Source organism: Lactuca saligna, chromosome 5 (genome assembly GCF_052625555.1).
Source record: "Lactuca saligna cultivar CGN05327 chromosome 5, ASM5262555v1, whole genome shotgun sequence".
Classification (NCBI taxonomy): domain Eukaryota; kingdom Viridiplantae; phylum Streptophyta; class Magnoliopsida; order Asterales; family Asteraceae; genus Lactuca; species Lactuca saligna.
This window is the reverse complement of record NC_136421.1, coordinates 312,855,697-312,877,767: the sequence shown is the minus strand read 5'-3', so window position 1 is coordinate 312,877,767 and position 22,071 is coordinate 312,855,697. Positions and strand designations below refer to the sequence as shown.

At 31.2% G+C, this 22,071-nt stretch overlaps 1 protein-coding gene across 3 annotated transcripts; it reads left to right on the top strand.

Moving 5' to 3' along the window:
* The first annotated feature begins 7,308 nt into the window (after positions 1-7,308).
* Positions 7,309-9,659, top strand: LOC145048618 (heat stress transcription factor A-7a-like). 3 transcript variants are annotated; one of them, XM_078997158.1, is made up of 4 exons: positions 7,309-8,331; positions 8,576-9,242; positions 9,363-9,430; positions 9,537-9,659. In XM_078997158.1, the coding sequence occupies exons 1-3, from the start codon at positions 8,017-8,019 to the stop codon at positions 9,371-9,373; spliced, it is 993 nt and encodes a 330-aa protein (XP_078853284.1). In that variant the 5' UTR covers positions 7,309-8,016; the 3' UTR covers positions 9,374-9,430; positions 9,537-9,659. The 3 variants fall into 3 exon arrangements, with proteins under 3 accessions (XP_078853284.1, XP_078853283.1, XP_078853282.1); XM_078997157.1 differs by having other exon boundaries at positions 7,310-7,499; positions 7,780-8,331; positions 8,576-9,430; XM_078997156.1 differs by having other exon boundaries at positions 7,310-8,331; positions 8,576-9,430.
* The last annotated feature ends 12,412 nt before the right edge of the window (positions 9,660-22,071 follow it).

Below are 22,071 nucleotides of genomic sequence, written 5' to 3'. Positions count from 1 at the left end.
GTTATATGGGACGACGCAAGTTCTAAACGAAGTAGATTACTGTTGATGGTCATATATTCTCAATGTCTTTAAAATTAGGGTTAATGACTTAGGAAGGTAATAAGGTTTTCAGTTTGTCCGTATTATATCACTAAGGTTTTTTTTGTGCGTATTAGACCAATATGGTTGTTAGTACCGTTTAGAAATAGTCTTGATAATAACAACCATATTGATCTAATACGCACAAAAAAAACCTTAATGACCTAATACGAACAAACTAAAAACCTTATTATTCTCCTAAGTCATTATCCCATAATCAATTGATTACCATACAAATAATAAATACCACTAATAAAACCTACGATAGGGAATTGACGTTATACATAGCCTCCACCACCATTTCGTCATAAGAGAAATATTTAAGGCGTACAAGGACCCGAAACGTAAACCATCCTTTTCTTTTGAAGTAGTTATCTTTTCTCACGAAGCCCAATTAATTTTGGATTTATTCTCCTCACCTTTTCATCATATTATGCCAAAATAGGTGAATATCTTTTAGCTTTGTATTTAATCTATATAATAAAATTTTAAGTAATATATATTGTTAGTATTCACCATTAAAGAATAATTGTTAAACTAAATTGCTAGTATAATTATTAATTTCTTTTTTTTTTTGGAAAGGGATCTTCCCTAATTTCTTATATCCATAGCTTGCATGTTAATAAACTTAAATTTAATTCTTTATTTACTGTGACAGTTAACGATTTTTATAATCAATTAACTTGAAATTTACTTATTTAACCATTTTTAAAATTTTTATCATTGATAATTATTTAAAATATCAAAAATTATTTATAGAATAACTTAATATAAGTTACTATTTGATGTTACTATTAATCTTTTTTAATTAATTTAGACATCGTTAGAAAATTATAGAAAATTAAAGTCTAACTTTTTTATTATTATTATTATTATTATTATTATTATTATTATTATGTCATTTATCTTACATTAATTAACATATTTAAAATTATGATTAAAAAAGTTTATTAAAAGTTATGGAGTTTCAAATCTCGATCAAATTTATATTTTAAAATTTTTTTGCCATTTTAAAAAATAATATTTGAATACTTTTTTTAAGATTATTTGATATTTTGTGTGACACTCGAAACTTTTATATAAATTTTTAAGATATGGCTGCTAAAAAGCTCGTGACATATAGCCATGAGTTACAAAAATGAGTAATCAGAATTTCATTAATATCCAAATGAGTTCACTTTTCAAATTTTGATGACTCGTGTTTCTTTTCATTGTCAATTTCAAAACTGAGATTGGTATATATATATATATATATATATATATATATATATATATATATATATATATATATATATATATATATATATATATATATATATATATATATATATATATATATATATATATATATATATGTTCAGGTTCATTTGATACCATTCTAATTTTGTGAGACCGTGAGACCAAATCTAAAAATAATTTTAAAATGCAAAATAAATGGAAAAATCCAAAAATTCTTTTTTTTAAATATTATTTTCGGAACTTGAATTAACTAAAAAAATAAATAAATAAATAAATAAATAAAATTCCGTTTTTTTTTTTGAAAAATACGTGAAATATTCTAAATAGAATATTACACTGATATATTATAAAAAATAATTTTAAAATACAAAATAAATGGAAAAATCTAAAAATTCTTTTTTTAAATATTATTTTCGGAACTTGAATTAACTAAAAAAAATAAAAAAAAATAAAAAAAAAAATTCTATTTTTTTTTAAAAAATACGTGAAATATTCTAAATAGAATATTACACTGTACATATTCTAAAAATAATTTTAAAATGCAAAATAAATGGAAAAATCAATAAATTCTTTTTTTAAATATTATTTTCGGAACATGAATTAACTAAAAAAAATAAAAAAAAATAAAAAAATACGTCTCACGGTCTCACAAAATATAGGTGGTCTCAAATGAACCTAACCCTATATATATATATATATATATATATATATATATATATATATATATATATATATATATATATATATATATATATATATATATATATATATATATATATATATATATATATATATATGAATTCGGTAACCCTGAAGACTTTTTTTTTTCTTTTTTTTTTAATTAATGTGTATGTGTATAAATTTCATTTTCAATTTTACTATTCATGGTTTTTTCATCATTTTCTAATGTTTCTATGAATAATGAAAGGTTTTTAATAGAGAAAGTGAGAAACCAAGTTTTGGCCTTATAATTTGAAGTATGGTTGCTCGATTTGTCGTTATGGTTGCTCAGTTGGAACTGGGATATATCTAAAAACACAACTTAAATTGCAATACACATACTCTGTTAAATAAATTGAAGTATTATTATCTTGATAAAAGCAGGAATTCGATTTTGATACCTTGTTTTTTTTGTATCAATTTTGACACTGTATTTTTCAATTTGTTACAATTTTGACCACTTGACCGGTTAACCAGGTTACATGCTGACGTGGGATGATCATGTGTCAGTTTTGATGACGTGGCATGCTGATATGATATTCTGGTGTGTCAAAATTGATTTTTTTTTTCACAAAAAACACTAAGTTTTCATTTTTTTTCGATTTTAACACTAAGTTAAACTTTTTATTTCAGTTTTGACACTATGTTTTTTTTGTTCAAATCGAACATCATTTATCAAATTTTGTTCAATTTTGTCTATTTTCCATTTGAAACTGTATACATATATTTTTTTATTACATTTTAAACCGTATAAACATATTTTTTTTGTTTAAAAACCACATTTTTATTTAAATACATGTGTTTTTTTTTCTTACATTCAAAGCATTATTTATATCATGAGAATCAAACTAAACATAAGCTTCTAATAAGATGTAAAAATTTGATGGGTTGTAAACTTGATATCTGAGTTTTGATCAACTAAATGCCTCCAAACCTACAAACACATTTTAATGTTGCATATTTAATATAAAATATAATTTTTATATAACGAATACAGATTTATACATAAAAATATGGTTTGAGTGTAAAAAAAATGTATTTATACAAAACTATGGTTTTTAAATGAAAAAAAAAAAACATATTTATACGGTTTAAATGTTCAAAAAAATATTTATACGGTTTCAAATAGAAAATTGTCAACATTGAATAAAATTGGAAAAAATGATGTTCGATTTCGAACAAAAAAACCTAGTGTCAAAGTTGAAAGAAAAAATTAAACTTAGTATCAAAATCGAAAAAAAAAATGAAAACTTAGTGTTTTTTGTGAGAAAAAAACTCAATTTTGACACGTAAGCATATCATGTCAGAATGTCACGTTATCAAAACTAACACGTCATCATGCCACGTCAGCATACAACCTGGTTAACCGGTCAAGTGGTCAGAATTTTAACAAATTGAAAAATACAGTGTAGAAATTGACAAAGAAAAAAAAAAAACACGATGTCAAAATCGAATTTCTGTATAAAAAAAATGTTTTTTGTACCATTTACCCAAATGTTAATAGGTATTTCAAAGCGATCTTTTAGTGAGCACATATAGGCCTCACATTGTAGCATTGTTTAAAAGTTTAAAAAAAATACGATCTCTTAAATAACAAATTTAACCACATTTGAGGTTTAGTTTGAACCTTGATTTCAGCCTATGTTAGCAATTAAATATCATGCTTGTTTGTAAACATAATCACACAAAGGAAAATAAACATTTAAATTCCGTCATACTAAGAACGATTCAAAATTCTAAGCCTATTATACAAAAAAAAAAAGTTATAATAAAATTTGTAAGAATTTCATAAGCTTTAAGAAGGACAAAACTTCATAAATGGTTCCTATGTTTTTTTAAAATATGAGATATAGTTCAATTTAAAAAAACTTTACAGATGATCCTTATGGTTTCAAAACTTTTAACAAATAGTACCACATAAAAAGATTTTTATTCATTTTTTTCTTTTTATATTTTCTAACTACTTTTACATTTAAAACAAATAAATATATTAAAAATAAATAAATAAAAATACTTACCGTAGCCTCCCCATCTTACCTTATCCTACCATTACCTTTCCCTTTCATTTTCCAGTTGATGTCCCCTATTATCATCACTACCACTTTCCACCACCATTTCCATCCTCAACTCCCACCTATCGGACCACTACATACCAATGTTACAATTACAAAACATTGACATCACCATCTTCTAGACCTTTACTTGCTACCAACCAAGACAATCACACCACCACTTGTTCACCAAGATCCACCTTTACCACCCTACCATTTTCCTCACATTTTTTTGCTTTCAATCAGTGTCTACTGCCACTATCCATTACCAATTTCAAGAAAAAAAAAGTCAAACTCCATCATTCATTTTCACACACCTGCACGATTGATGAACATGATGATCTTGAAACCCAAATCCAAAAACAACTAAGAAAATCAAATATAATCTTGAAACCCTTCCAAGTAGTAACTATCTCCACTACTGTCATGATCTTCCTCACAAACGAAGGATGGTTTTGAATCAACAAGATTAATAATTCAAGAAACCATTTCAGATTTTAGCATCAATAAAAAACATTTCAGATTCCATAAGGAGTATAATCAACACTGATTTCATGAGAAACTAAAATAATTTCATGTAACTATAATTGAATTCAGTAAAATAGCAATGATTTCAAGAAAATAGAATCAAACTTGTCATCTTATGGTGCATTAGTGGTTCAGGGGAGACATACATGTGGTTTGTCGGCGGTTAGGGGAAGAACAAATAGCGGCAATCGTCTGATGCATCAACTTAACAGTGATGTTAGTCATCAGATGGTTCGAATAGTAAGAAGTGATGACAATTTCTCTACCTTTGAATTCGTTTACGAGATCATAAAATTAGGAGAACATAAGTTTTCTAATTGAAGCAATGACAAGACGGGTGTTGTCCATCGAATTTGGAAGAATCATTGAGCAAAACAAGGGCAGTCGATGGTGGTTGAGAGGTCTCTGACGGCTGCTTGGGGGGGGGGGAGGGGGAACTATTAATTTATTAATTTATTTTTTTTAAAATGGTATTAATTATAGAAAAAATATAAACTAAATTAAAAAGAGTATAAAATCCTTTTTTATGTGGATGAGAGACTATTTGTTAAAAGTGTTGAAATCGCAGGATTATCCAAGAGGTTTTTTGAACTTAAGCACTAAACTTCATATTTCGGGATACCACATAGACCATTTATAAAGTTTTGTCCTTTAAGAAACAAAATTAGATTTAGTTTCCATGTAAAACCACATCTATCTTGTTATGTACTTTAATAAAATAGGGTATTTGAGATTTTATTTTGAATCTTCAATTTTTTTTAGACAAAATGACTTATTGAATTATGGTGGTGAGAAAAATAAGGTTTTTTTTTTTTTTTTTTTTTTTTTTTTTTTTTTAGTGTTTAGATTAATTTTTATGGTGAGGAAAGTCATTAACTTCTTTTCTAAAAAGTGTTTGATTTGGCTTATATATATATATATATATATATATATATATATATATATATATATATAGATATATAGATATATATATATATATATATATATATATATATATATATATATATATATATATATATATATATATATATATTAGGGGTGAGCAAACCCAAACCAAAAAACCGAGAAACCGAAACCAAAAAAACCGAAACCGAAACAAAACCGACGGTTTGGGTTTGATATTTTTAGAAACCGAAAAATCGGGTTCGGGTTCGGTTTCTAACCAGAAACCGACCCATCCAACCCAAGAAACCGACTCATACTTAAAACCGACAAACCGCCCCAAGAAACCGACCCATCCAACCCGAGAAACCACCCATACTTGATTGTGTTTTAGTTGTAATAGACTATTTCGGGCTTTAGTTGTAACTTGTAATTAACTATTTGTGTAAGACTCATGTTTTTTGAAGTACATAACTTAAATTTGTTATTTTTTGAAGTATCTAACTTGTTGCTTCATTTATGGAAAATGGGTTAAAACCTTAAACCCATGGGTTTAAACCCAGAACCCGTGAGTGTATGGGTTGAACCCAAGAAACCGAAAAACCGCCCAAACCGACCTCAGAACCCAAGAAACCGAACCGACCAAAAACCGATCATATTGGGTTCTAAAAACTAGAAACCGACCATTTATGGGTTGGGTTGGATTTGAGTCCAAAACCGACCCAAACCGACCCATGCACACCCCTAATATATATATATATATATATATATATATATATATATATATATATATATATATAATACAATTCTGAAAAGTTATAGAGTTGAAAAGTTAGAAATTCAAACTTATCGAAATCATATTTTTGAAGATTTGATGATAATTATTTTAAAAGTCATTTTCATATTATTAAATATTTTTATTGACTTATTGATTTTTCAAGAAAATAATAACTCAATAAATTGTTTATAAATGAAATGTCGTATAAAAAGCATTGAGCAAAGCTTAAGGTTACTTTACAACTTGTAGATTTTTATTTTTATTTTTTAAGGTTAGAATTCAAATGAGTTAGTTTACAGCTTATAGATTATGAAATTTAGGGTACCTGCAATAGCAATATGGAGCATAAGTTCGACATAAACAAAGTTAATTAAATGTTTATTGTGGGTGTATATTTCTTATGATGTTACAAGAATAATTAACAAATGGTTTTACATGGAGATAAAATAGCTTAATTTGAGGTAAAATGATTAATTTCTAACTACTAAATCATCAAACATAAAAAGTAAAAACATGTTATTTATTTTTAGTTGTCAATTTGTATATTTGTTTATGTTATTTTAATTTATCAATCGTATATGGATTTTAACCTAGTTAAAAACATTTAAAAAATAAATTAAAAAGGTTTAATAGTTTTTTTAATATATATATTTAACATGGATTATATCTTCAAAATAGTTCAGAATTTGGATTATTTGTAGAAGTTGTAAAAAAATTAAGACCCTATTAATATTAACACGGTTTATTTATTTATTTATTAACTTTTTTTTTTACAATTTACAAATAACAATTCTGAAAAAAAAAAAAAAACTTATCGAAACGTATTTTATCTACAACTTACACTAAAGAAATCTGAATTTAATGCCACCTTTCGCTGGGTTCATGGGTTCCAATAAAAATGTCACGTCTGCTTTTTATTATGAAAGAAAAATGAAGCCCCACTATTTGTTTCTATACAAATCAATAATTAAAAAAAAAAAAGTAAAATAATAGTGAGGAAGAGAAGGTTCGCTATAAGTAGTGTGGAAGGTTCGGATAAGTAGTATCTAGAACCTTCGTCTTCCTTCTTGCCCTGAAATTTGCACATTTCGTCTGCATTTTTGCCCAAATTCAACTCTTGTTTTTACAAAAAAACCCATAAATTTAGTAAACCAGAACTTTCTTAAAGGGGATAGCTCAGCGCCAACCATGATTCTGGCAGTTATCAACAACTTTCCTCAAATGTCAGTTTGTCCTTTAGATTCCATTTATGTTATCTGTTTTTAACTGAAATTTTGCTCAAAAGCCCTAATCTACTCTAGATTTGGTCTTTGTGTATACCAATCTGTTTGATCTTTCATCACAGCGAGTTTTATTTTATTTTATATATTCTCGGGTTTGCTGCAAAGTTTGATGAACCCATCTGAGTTTTCAAAAGTGAAAATTCGTGAGATTTGTGATTATCTTGTTGTAATTTGTTTGGTCTAATTATCGTCGTGCAAACTTTAATCTTATATTTCCTAGGTTTTGATGCTAATTTTGATGAACCCATCTGAGATTTGTGATTGACCTTGTTCTGATTTATTGGGTTTCGTCGTCGTAGTCGTAGTACAAGATTCTATCATCTATTTCCTGAGTTTTGCTGCAAATTTCAATAAACCCATCTGGGTTTTCATACGAAAGATTCTGGATTCGTGATTCGTTTGGGTTTATTATCTTGGTAAATTAAAACCCAGACTTGTGATTTAGAAGGGATCGATTATGAATCCTTTCTTCTCGGTCGTTAAGGAGGAGTATCCATCAAGTGGTGGTGGTAGCGACGGCGTAAGGCGGCCAACGGCGATTCAAGCACCACTCCCACAGCCAATGGAGGGTCTTCATGATGCTGGGCCCCCACCTTTCTTGACGAAAATCTATGATATGGTCGACGACCGAAGTATTGACCACATTGTTTGTTGGAGCAGAGGTGGTCAAAGCTTCACTGTATTGGATCCACATGCTTTCGCTACTAATCTCCTCCCTCGATACTTTAAACACAACAATTTCTCTAGTTTTGTCAGGCAACTCAATACTTATGTAAGTCTTTCTCTCTAACTAATTTAATCTAATTTTTTTTTTTTTTTGAATGGCAATTAAATTTAAAAATAATCAAAGTTTCATTTATGCAAAGCTAGAAGAAGATGTGATTGATTATGGCAAAAGATGGGGCTACGAAATGATGAATGAAGAATACCGGAAATTAGTGTAGATGTTTTTAGTTAGTATATATATGTTTTATTCGGAAATTGTTGGCTATAGAGCTTTCGGTTTCTGAACGCAGGGTTTTAGAAAGATAGATCCTGATGTGTGGGAGTTTGCGAATGAAGCGTTCGTGAGGGGTCAAAGACACGTTTTGAAGAACATCAAGAGAAGACGCGCGCCTTCTTCTTCTTCTTCATCATCATCTTCAGCTACTTCTCAGGGTTGTCCTGAAACATTCGGATTGGATGAAGTTGGGCGTCTGAAACACGAAAAGCAAGTTCTGATGATGGAATTAGTAAACCTCCGACAACAGCAACAGAACACTAGGGCTCAACTTCAAGCCATGGAAGTCAGGATCCGTGGGACAGAGAAAAAACAGCAGAAGGTGATGAGTTTCTTGGCGAAAGCTATGCAAAATCCTGAATTTGTCAGAAAGTTAGTCCAACATGGTAGAAGACAGGACCTTCGAGACGCCATTAGAGGGTTTGATGCTGTTCAAAGTGGCGAATCCAGTCGAACCAGAAACAAGCTTATTAAAGATGAACCAGAGGAGGAGGAGTTTTCTCAGGTGTCTGAGCTTGAGGCGCTTGCTTTAGAGATTCAAGGATTTGGTAGAGCCAAAAGAAACCAAGAGGAAGAAGAAGAAGAAGAGGAAGAAGCTAATGAGATGTGTGAAGGCAACGAGAACGATAACGAGAAAGAACTTGATGATGAATTCTGGGAAGAGTTGTTTAGTGAAAGATCAGGTGTTGAAGATGTGAATTTCTTGGCTGATAAGTTGGATTTCTTGGGTTCGAACCCCAAGTAGGAAGCTTAGCTAGCTAACCCTTTCTTCTTCTTCCATTGTTATTTCTTGATCTTTGTAGTTAGGTACTGATGATGGTGACTGAAGATGAATGATATTTCACAGATTTTAACAAAGCTCCTGCTATCGGTTCGTTGTTTGTTTCTATCTGTCTTATGTACAAATTACAAATTACAAATTACAAAGCCAATCATCATCATCATCTTAATTCTGGTTTTCTCTTGTCATTTTACAGGGGATTCCATTCCTTTCCATTACCATTGCCAACACACACTATCATGTTCTTGTTTTATGCGTTGTTGTTTAAGTTTTGTAGATTTGATACTCTTATGTTACTACTACTCTTTCTTGGTTATCAGATTGGAAGCATTTTCTGCTGACTGAAATGAAGTTGCTTGTTCTCAAAGGTTATGATTGTTAATGCATTATTGAAACTTGAATTGAATGTGTGTGGATTATTAATTACTGAGAGTAGCGTGTAATATTGTTAATTCCATGGTGAATCTTTATCTTTGTGGCTTATAAGTTATAATAATATGTTGTAGATTGATCTGAAGATATTGAACCGGTCCGACCGGAGCAGCTATTGATCGATGGCTATTTGAGCTGTTTCTTTCATCATAAGAAAACCCACTAAATGGGTTTTACTTGCAAGGGTTGATATGTTAATTAAATATAAATATATTTCGATATATTATATAATATGTTGTATTATTCACCTGTAATTTAACGATGGGAGTGTGGTTTTTACTTGTGTACTTGAGATAGTGGAGCCTCTACTAATTATTCAAATATTTGTTATCTGATGGGTTTTGTATGTAGCCTTTAGGAAAGCGAAAGCGTGGAAGTTCCCTTGCCACGATTTTTTGATTGCTTGTGGTTGCTTTGGGTTGCGTTTTTATTTGTGGGTCTTTTATTATTATAATACTAGGTGAATGCCACGCGTTGCGTAGGAACATTTATAGTTGAAATAGTTGAAGTTTTTACAAATCTATTAACTGTTTTAGTTATCATCATACAACAAATGAGAATACAAACGGGCAACAAGCTTTGCCGTTAACATGGTTGTGCATGATCCGTTGTAGTCTACTAAGAAGCTCCACCGCATCTGGTACAAGAAAACCAAACGTATCAAATGCAAATGGTATGAACGCGTGTTGATTTTTCATGCACGGTTTCTCATGTTTGGTGATCTTGCAAGTAGCAGCTTTTAATACAGCATGTTCCACTGTGAAACCCCTGACCCTCAAACTTATGAGAGGAGATACCCCTGTAAGGTGCATACATACGTGTTTCCCTTCAACCCATCCAAAAATCAAAACGTCAGCCGGTCTAAGGGTTGACATTCCTCATATCGGGTCAGTCAGGAAATTCACAGAAGGTTCTTTCTTGACGGAAACCCCGACACACTTACATGTGTCGACCAAAACATTCCTAACCATATCGTGTCTATATTTGAACCTAGAAGTTCTTTGCAATGAATTGCATGCTCGCCGAAAGAGTCCAAACATGCCTTGCGGCACACCGGATATATCACATCGGCTGAGAATATTGAAAAAATAAAGATGGAGATGCGGGGTACCGATATAATAATTTATATAAAGTTATTTTTAACTATTATTATTGTAAGTTATTTTAAGCTAATTATTTGAAAACTTTTAACGATTATAAAAATATCTTTAGGAAATATTTTAGTTAAATTGAGATTTTAATTTTGTTTTTGCATTTATCACTACAATTTATCACTTTTAATTATTTACAAAATATTCTTTAATTTTTTAAGTAGTAATGAAAATTATATTTAAGTTAACACTATAATTTAAATTAACAATTTAAGTATTTTGTCCAAATTGCTCAAAAGTTATTACTTTAAATTGATAATGGTTTACATACAACACATTTTAAATCGAACAAATTAAGTATAACATGTTAAAATTAAAAGACATAACTTTATAAGTAGAAGTAAATATATTATTTTAAAATTGAAATTTAGTTTATTTATGATTACACTTTAGGTTTAATATTTATTTAACCTTATTAACCAACTTATAATCATTATTAGAAAGACACTATAATTTATCACTTTTAGCTATTTACAAGATATTTTTTGGGTTGTTTAAGTTAAACTAAAATTTATGTTTATGTTGACTCTATAATGTTATACTTAAATTAATCATTTAAGTATTTTATACAAATTTTTCCAAAATTGTATATTTAAAATGATAACGGTTTACATCCAAAAATATATTAAAACTAGTAAATTAAGTATAATATGTTAAAAGTGAACAAACATAACTTTATAAGTAGAAGTAAATATATTATTTTAATATTTAAATTTAGTTTATATATAATTACACTTTAGGTTTGATATTTATTTAACCTTATTAAACAACTTATAATTATCATTAGAAATAAATTGAAAAGTCACGGGAGTTTCAAATGAATGTGGTGAAAGGAAAAAGATATGAGAGTTTCAAATGAATGTGGTGAAAGGAAAAATGATTCCTTGATAGTATATAAAGATAAAATCTCCCCCTTTATCCTTATTCTCAACCAAATTCTCAACATTCTCAGTGAACCATGTCCATATATCCTTATTCTCAACATTCACAACTGCCCATGCTATTGTGTAGACATGGTTGTCTATATCCCTCTCAATAGCAGTTAAAATCTCCCCCCTTTACATGCCCTTTCAAGAAACTACCATCTAGTCCTATTACCCTTTTACATCCTCTATTCCATCCATCTCTGAAAGCCTTAAAGCCAACATAAAACCTCTTGAATAAGTTACACCCCATATTACTTTCTACCCCTACCAAGCAAGTTGTACCTAGATTACTCAACCTAATTACACCTACATAGTCCTAAACCCTGGCATAGTGGTCTTCTAAATTCCCTTCTATCATCCCATTGTAGTAGCCCTTGCTCTTTAGCATTGCCCAACATATACACTCACTGAAAACATTTATAGCACATCTGCTTGTATCTCTAGCAATGTCATATTGGGCTTCATGATTTCATCTTTCAGGTATTGTTTAGCTAACCAATTTCTAGTAACTAGGGAACCAAAGTGATAGTTCCTAGCACACAGATGAATTTCATTACAAAGTTTAATTTGGAATGTCCTTTCATTGTACTTCCATCTAGATGCAACCTAAATGGACACTGTATTTTTAATTATCATTGCTTCCACTACCACACTTAGCTATAACCCTCACTCTATCGCGCTTTTCAAAATAAATTTGGTATCCTCCATGGAATGCATAGTTAGTTAAAGCAAACCTGAGTTGAGCAGGGGATTCAAAATAGTCTCCTAATTGGGGCCTCATCTCTTTCCAGTCAACATTGGAATCGTGCACCCTATACTCTACACCAACATTTTCATCGTCCTCATCTTTTTGGATTAGTGTCTAAGCCCATAACTATATTTGGTAAGTACTTGACCCGGTTGTGCATGGTCCTTTTGGGTTGCCTTCACCAAAGCAACTTGATATGATGATTTATGAAGAGAGATGTTATTATGGTTTATTAATATATTATATGAACAATATAATAAAGAGAAATCATATAGTTTAATTAACATTAGACAAGAATTAATTAAGAAATTAATTTTGTGGCTAAAAGACATTAATTAAATAAAGGGGACTAGAGTTGTCAATTATGTGATAGTTGAATATTGGGCTAATGGACTCCATAGAAGTTGGAGTGGACGAAATCTATGGGGAAACCCATTAGAATTCGTCCAAGGCTTCTAAGGAGGGAGTCCATGGGCTGCTTGGAGCTTAAGCAGTCAAATTAGGGTTTCCTTGTTTGATAACCCTAATAGCCTAACTATATAAGGACACCTAAGGCTTAGAAAATCGGTCACTTGAACCTTTGGAACCCTAGAGCCGATTTTTGCCTTTCATCCTCTCTCCTCTACATCATTCTCTTGCTCTTGGTGTTTGTGAACCATTAGAGGTGTGACACTTGTGACACTAAGCTTCTTGAAGATCAAAGAACTCTTGTAACCATTGAAAGGTACTATCTAAATTAGTTTAATATAGATTTTGATTTCTATGTATGGTAGATCTAGGGTTTATGAGCTTTGGATGATTATTGCAAGTTCATTACACAAACTAGATCCAAAAGCTTTAGGGTTTGCATGTACACCATAGGATTGATGTAGTACTCAAAACCCATCACATCTAAGTGGGCATGCTCATTTTGTTGGCCACCAGGAATGTCTCCATCATCTACCATTCCATCAATACTCCTCCTTAATATGTTTTCGTCACACAATAAGTTAATAAAAGGATCATCATATAGTTTTGAAGGGGCTTCGAAAGTTTCTTTAGAAAAATCCAAGAATTTAAAGTCAAATGCTTCATCATCGGAGTCAGAGTCTAGAAGGTATGTCTTCTCAAGGAGCTTAGGCCCTTTAGGGTTCATAAATTCCAAAAGTACAAGTCATATGTTTCATAAAAAATAACTTGTTAGTTCAAACTTGGAACTCCATACTCCATAGACGAAGATAACCACCCTCAGAAGTATCAATTTCTTGTTTCCATACATGTACCTTTCTACTCCACCTTACTTCACCAACGATTTCAGAGCTTCAAAATGCAAAATTGGGGAATGTGAAACCCTTCTTAGCATAAAGCCTTGTCGAATGCATGAAACCCTTTATCAGTGATGGTTCGTGAAAGGTGATAGCTAGGGAATAGGTAAGTGGTGATTGGATAGAACAGGTTACCTGCTCATCACTGGGTATTAGCTCTCAAGTTATAATTCCATGAAAATATCGTGAAAACAGTCAACCAAAAATTAAAATAAGGGTTTCTCCAATTTGGTGGCAAAAATATAGGACTGTTATAATATTAGTCCTTGTTTAAAAATCGGCCGTTTCCTATTATATTGTTGGAGTTTGTGGCTATTGGAGTGAATATTGCAAACAAGTTCAAGCACATGCAAAATGAAAATTTTATTCAATTTTGTTTACCATATTATTGTTATGTTTTTTGTTATTTTGTTATTTCAGTACTCTCTTCGTCTCATATTTATAGTCTATGTTTCCTTTTTGAGTTGTCCCAAAATAATAGTCTACCTTTTAAAATAAATTTATCATTTATACCAAAACACCTCTCATTATTATTTAACCAACCAAAACATTTAATGATAGAATTAAATGCAAGAAAAATCTAACTTTTTTCCCCTTTTTTCCGTCCGTGTGTTTTCTAAACGTGAGATCCTCCATACAAACCAAGGAAATTAAAATTGAGATCGCATATAAGGTATATGTCAGTATAATTAGGCCAATATCTTATGTATGCACCACATGTTTTCTTTCTAAAAAGACCCTTAATACTTTCAAAAAGTTACATTGTTATAACAATTATTTGTTGTTGGTTTTACAATTTTTTTGTTATAAAAGAATTATCAAATATACAAAAAAAAATAATCCATTTGTTTTTTGTTTTATTTTTATGGCTTGTTTTTATCCAAAAAAAAAAAAGATTAAACATATCTAAATTTATAATGTTTTGCTCTTTATAAACATACATTCATATCTAGATTGAAGCAAAACTTCGAACTTATTTGTAGTGAAAGAATATATGAAAATTTACATGTGAAATTTGGCTTATTAAGTGTAACTTTTGAACTACAAGTGAATCCATTAAATATTGAATGTTTAGAAGAATAAGAGAGTGCTTTAAAAAAAATCAAGGATGCGTAATGAAAAGCATTGATCCTACTTGTATCAGGAAAAACTTCAAATATTTATCGACCAAAAGGGTTTGAAACATGTTTTTATCCAAAATATTTTAAGTGTTAAACAAGTGCTATGTTGTGACAATCTCTCGCATAGAGTGATTTTAAAATGGTTTAAAATCAAGTTTTCATCTCAAACCCATAGTTTAAGTTCTTAAAAGATGTTTAGATAAACATTTGATCCCAATTCAAATTTAGTTCAAAAGATAGCGATCACATTACAGTCAAGCTCAAAACATAAGTAAAGTACGATATTACATCTAATATCATCTTTTAAATATATATGCATCCTTCTTCATTTATAAACTAAGAAACATTGAAAAATATAGCATAAGACATGAGAATGCCTGGTGAGTATACCCGGGATTAAATCTTCAACGGTAAATGATGATGACGATCATCATTACTCAAAGTTAAACTCCCTAAAAATACTTTAAATCAACAAGCTTCTCGATACCCTTTAAGTGGGTTCAAAAAAATTAAAATCAACATAGCACCTTAATACCCTTTAAGCAGGTTTAAAGTAATATCATAGACTTGGAAAAACATATCAACATATTACTTTCACAACATTATAAGGAATGCAATGCATATGCTCCAAATCCCATTTCTTATGTCCATCTCAATCCATCTTAGAGTCTAATTGGTTAACCGAATATTATAAGGTATGTATCTCTACATAACATGGTATCAGTTGTATACAACCCTCCCAACATAACATGGTATTGGTCATACATGGCTAGTACAGAACCCACAATGTACAACCATCCCAACAGAACAACATACCTAGTGACATGTTGACTATGACACATGCATCACGTAAAGGGTAGCTATATGGAATGCACATATAAGATACTAAAATACTTTTAGAAAGCATGCAATATACATCAAATAGGAAGACTTTCAAAGTAGTTTTCATGATGCAACAAGTGATAGGTTCCTAGATTATCACATGGCAGCGGAAACAAACATTTTAATCTAAGGCAAGAAGTCAAGTAAAACATACAAGGATCTTGACATAAATAATATGAACAACTGCAAGAGGGATATAAATTACCAAGCTTTATCAAAACCAATTTTCTTGAAGAAAATTTAATGTAGATACAATTCCAACAAACCAATGAAGATATCAACCAAAGTAGATTGCCTCTAATGGTCCACACCCAACAATACCAAATTATTAAATTTAAGAAATTAACCTTAGAACAATAGAGATTGACTAAGGACTTAATCAAGAGATAAGAGAAACACTAAAAGAATAGAGTGGGATGAATTCTAGGATTGCATGGGAGGAGGTATTTATAATTTCAAGTTGTTGGCAAAGAAAGCAGATTTAAATAATTAAATAATCCACTTTAATCCAAAATAAAAATATCTTCCTTTTCTATAGCATTGGACAAAAATTCTACGGTTTATTAATTAGGAATTCTGACCCTCTTAAAGGATCCAGAATGTTCCAACTATTGAATTGGCTTGAGCATATTTAATTTAGTTTGTTTTAGATTTAGGAACTTAAGCAGTATAAGTCATTATCTAATCTGATGATTATTAATTAGCAATCTTAATATATGATGAAGATGAATAATTTCATTAGTTTATCATTATGTTATCCTTTTGTGTGTTTGAAAACTACTTCCCAAGTATTAATTTACTCAAGCCTCCACTGTTGGTCATACTCTTAGAAGTAAGTAGTGATTTAAGATTGTCATGGAGTATTAACAGATTGTCCATGATGATTGGACATAACATGGAGATTATGACTAACACTCATGAGTACTTAATGGATATTTAAGTATTTGAACAACATGTACTTAGAGATTACTTCATATATAAAGTCACAATAATTCTGAGATGATAATATCTATTATTCTTCAAATAAAGATACATGAGGTTTTTTTTTTCTTTACAAGTATGTTATGCATTGGTCTGCTCTGATGTTATCTGTAACTGGTAGTAATAAAGGATATATCCATGTATGATATTATGAGTAGACGAAAATTATGTAGTCAAATTTAATTTGTTCCTTCTATCCTAATGAGCCCTGACTGAAATTGATGTGTTCATTTTAGTATTCTAATGTAGTCATCACAAATCTTTATCGGGAAACATAATCTTGACCACTGGTATTGACCCTTATCCATGTCTCAGGTTTATATAGATATCTTGTAGAATAAATGAATAGTAGATCAATTATCTAAGGGCTGAATCTTGATTTGATTAGAGTTTGATGGTTACATTAGATGGCACATTCTCTGTTGATTATATGAGAAGTATTAGACCTCATATAGTTGATAACTTATCTAAATGGAAAATTGTTGGAAAAATGTCCAATATCATAACAGTTGTATATTTCTAATAATAACAGGGTCCTTTTGGGTTGTCCTTAATACGTATTTAAGAAATTAAAAGACAAAAAGATTTAATAGAAATTAATTAATTAAATTTTCATTTATGATAAATTAATTAGAAACTATTTTGGAATTAATTAGAAATTAATTAATTAGTGGGACTAAATGTTAACTGGAACATTTAAGAAGGATAAGATATGGGACGATTTCAGGATAAGCCCTATCAAGGTTCTGGAGTTGCTTTGGGATTAAGCAACTAGAAGCCTATAATTAATATGGAGTGAGAGATCAAACCCTAGATGCTTCTTCTTAATCCTAAATTTTGTTCTTCTCCTTGCCTCCCTCCTAGATGACATAAAATAATGCTTTTAGGGATTTGGTTTTGGCGATTTTACCTCCCCTCTCCTAAGGTTTTGTTTGTTTGCTCTTTTGGTGTTCTTGGGTATGATATCATTAGAGATATTATAATTTGGGTCCTTACATCTAAGAATAGGTGGGAAGAAATCGATCTCAAGCAAGGAGATCTCTAGCTACTAAAGAGGTATGTATGTTTTCTTATTCATCTTGTAGTTAAAATAATAGAATAAATTTAGATCCTTATAGGTTGCATGAATACATATGAATTGTTATTTGCTTCCATTACTTATGATCTTGTATTAGTATGCCTAAAACCTATCAATCAGTAAACTAATGATGCATTAACATGAGTTTGAAATTGGTACTACTATTAATGTATAAGTTATGATCCATGACAAATTTGATTGGAGAATATAAAAATGGTTATACTTACAACCTAAATGTTATGATAATACAATATTGGTAATACGATCTTATGAGTAATTAACATAATTTTTAAGCTGTACAATCGGTACATAGCATGTGAATAAGATATTTCTTGAACACTAATTGAATACAAAATGAACAAAATTTCCGATATTGTGGGAATTAAAGATGGATGACTTAAAGAGAAAAACAATGATGAAGAGTAAAGGACAAATGGAGTTGTGTAGTTAGATAACCTAATTACCAATGTGAGTATATATGGAATTTTCTTACAATGACATACGTGGCATGATTAAAAAGTTAAATTATTGAAAGCTTTATGAGTATTTTATTAAATTTTGAAGCATGCTAAATGTTTATTTATAAATGTTGTTAAAGTAAAGTGATTTGTTTGCCATAATAATTTTTATAGTTTTTAATGATTTCTTATTAGACATGGTTATTGATAAAGTTTACATCATAAATGTTTATCTTATTAAACATAGTTATTTTGCAAGCATATCATATCATGACATTTGTGCAACCTATTTAAGGGCACTAACTCATTAATGTGGTGATCATGCGTACATCAAGTAAAGATAGTAAGTAGAAATGACCCACTAATGTTTGTTTTATCCAGACCTAGAGAGTCCTATAAGGGAACCCAAAAGACTCTACCATGATGGTACATCCCTTTCAAGATGTAAATGTCTTATTGTCAGAGAGCCAAGATGAATTGATATGTTCTTGTTTTAGTAAAACTTGGGATATCACTAAATGTGATTAGGACCTACGTATAAAAATCTAGAATTGGCAAATAAGCAATGAGAAGAGTTAGTATTACTAGCAAGAAAAACACTATGGTTATGTAGCATCCAATATCGGTAATGATTTTCCCAAGTTAATTATGTTAATTAGCATTTGTGAAGATTTTAGGTGGGCTACAACGTGGTGGCTAAGGCCATATAGTGTGGAAATTGTCTGATTAAGAGCACAAATCTACTTGGTACCACGACGTGGCAATCTATTTGCCACAACATGGCATATGTGCAAACCTTACATTCCTGGGTTTATACCCTCTTTAAGGGCACTAACTCTTAGGGATGCTTCATTTGGCAACCTACATACTCTAAAATCCCCATCCCAAACCCTAACATAATGTGTATTTTGAGTGGGTGAAGCCTTTTTAGGAAGCTTAAAGGAAGGAGAAGCTCATCTTGTAGATTGTTAGTAGGGCTGTAAACGAATCGAATGTTCAGCGAACTGTTCGTGAACCGTTCAGTGGGAAGTTCGCTTATGTTCGAAACAAATTCTCATTCGTTTAGTTAAATGAACGAACATGAACAATGATCTTGTTCGTTCAATTATGTTCATGAACGTTCGTTTATGTTGTACGTTTACACTTGTTTATGTTCGTTCATATAAGTTCTTCTAATGTTTATATATGCTTAACTGTATTTGATTACATCACCATATTATATGTTTATTTATGTTCATATATGTTTGAATTATTTTTGTTTATCTTTGTTCATTTATGTTCGTTTAGCATGTTTACGAACATAAACGAACAAACATGAACAATGCAATTTGTTAAATGAACGAACATGAACAGGAAAACTCGTTTGTGTATCCGCTCGTGTTCGTTAATTTGTTCGTCTAACTTAAATGAACGAATATGAACAAGCCCCGTTCGTATTCGTTCGGTTGGTTTACATGCAACTCTAATTGTTAGCTTGGTTCTAGTTTAGATCCAGCATATTCATCTCATTTTAGACCTTGTGGAGGCATAAAGTAGTTTTTTTCAAGTTCTAGGTTTTTTATGAGCTATTTTGTCCTAATCTTCTTGCCCTTGGTGTTGTTTCTAGTATATATCTTTGTTGTAACACCCGTTCCATGTATCATCTACTTTCTTCAAAGTTTTAGGGTTTTATTCTAGGACTCGACAAGTTGGGGAGATTCAACTCGTCGAGTAGAGATCATTTATGAGGACACGGGATTTAGATCCTACTCGACGAGTCGTAGGGCCCCAACTCGACGATTAGGCACTGTAAAGGAAAACCCTAATATTTAGGGTTTGCACCCTATATAAAGGACTTAATCCGCCTCTTGTGGCTTCCCTTACCACTTCATTAACCAGAGAATAAACCCTAGACGTTCTTTGTTGCTTGTGCTTGGGAGACTAAAGGAGTGCTTTTGGTGCATTTTGTTGAAGAAGTTTGAAGGTTGAGAAGCTTGCAACGGGAAGGAGCCTGTAGATCCAGCATCTACAACATTTGGGCATCCATTTGAAGGCAACAAGCTGTTACCTTGATCATTCTAGCATTAGATCCCATTTTTCTTGGGTTTAAGGCCATTTCTAGTATATTTGTAGATTATTTCGGGTATTGGGCATGATCTGAGGTTGTAACTTTAGAGCTGGACTCCTCTAAGTCCCTAAATTTATAAAGTCACTAAATTTATCAAGCATTGGCCCTTCACTTTGGCGAACCCCCTAGCTTGGTTTTGGCATTTAAGAGCTTGCATGCACGTAAAGTTTGCAACTTTACGTGGAAACCATGCCTTAGGAGGCTAGATTTGCAATTTGGAGATTTAGGGTAGCTTAAAAACGTCTGAACACAAAAAGGATTGAACAGACTCGTCGAGTCCCTTAGCCAACTCGACGAGTCGGGTAGGGTTTACCCGTTTTCGAGATTCTGAGTGACTTCTGTGAAGGATTGGAGTTTTCGATCTACATGAGTTTTCGGTCTTCTAGACATTGAGGAACTCAACGAGTTACACAGGTAACTCGGCGAGCTGACGAGTTACTCAGGTAACTCGATGAGTTGCTGGATACACTCGACGAGTTGAGGTCAACATGGACTGTTGACCTTGACCTTGACCAGGGTTGACCTTAAGAGTATTTATGGTATTTCGGGATGTAACAAGTTAATCACATGATGATTATAAGCAGTTGAGTTGGAGCTGTGCGTGGGATTTATCTAATCTTGTCTTGTCAGTTCAGAATTCAAGAGAGGTGAGTCTCCTCACCATACCAATGGGTCGAAGGCACCAACGCCGACCCATTATTGTTATGAGTTATGATTAGTTGGTTATGGGATTTGTGATATGCTAGTTATTTGTGATATTTGCATGAAAGACCTTGGGGGTTCCCGAGGCACTCATATGTAAGACCTTGGAGGGTTTCCATGGCATTCTAGTATATTTGCTTGTATGGTTTGTATGTCATCTCTTGGTTGTAAAGACCGTTTGGGGGTTCCCACAACAGGAAGACCATGTGGGGTTCCTATGACAGGAAGACCACATGGGGGTTCCCATGGCAGGAAGACCATGTGGGGGTTCCCATGGTAATTAGTTAAGACCATGTGGGGGTTCTAATGGCACTAGGTGTAAGACCCTGGAGGGTTTCCATGGCTTCCTTATATGTTTGTATGCATGAATTATGTGGTTTATGTAGCTTTTATGGCTAATATGGTTATGTGATTATGTGGATTGTGTGGGGTCAACTCTGGGAACTTACTAAGCATTAGCTTATAGTTTATTGATTGTTTCAGGTACTTCTGAGCCTAAGAAAAAGAGCAAGGTCTGATTGAGCGGCATGCACTCTCACATGCGCTTTTCTTTTGGGACACTATGATATTTGAAATAAAGTTTTTTGATGTATAAAATTGAAAATAATTATTCTTGAGATTTTATGGATAATTGGAAATGTTTTGATATTTTAAAAATGAAAATTTTCTTTTGAAAATTGGGTCGTTACAAGTTGGTATCAGAGCATTGGTTTGAGGGATTCGAGCATACTCTCGGGTTTGTCAGGACTTAAACTAAGGAAATGGTAAAAAAAATCAAAAAATAAAAGTGAAAAACTTTTTTGAATTAGAAGAAAAAGAGTGCAATGCGGGCGATCGGTCG

Excerpts from the sequence above, each read along its gene's own strand:
- LOC145048618 (XM_078997157.1), top strand. The coding sequence starts at position 8,017 with ATGAATCCTTTCTTCTCGGTCGTTAAGGAGGAGTATCCATCAAGTGGT. Across the intron at positions 8,332-8,575 it reads TCAGGCAACTCAATACTTAT|GGTTTTAGAAAGATAGATCC; the intron begins GTAAGTCTTTCT and ends TTCTGAACGCAG.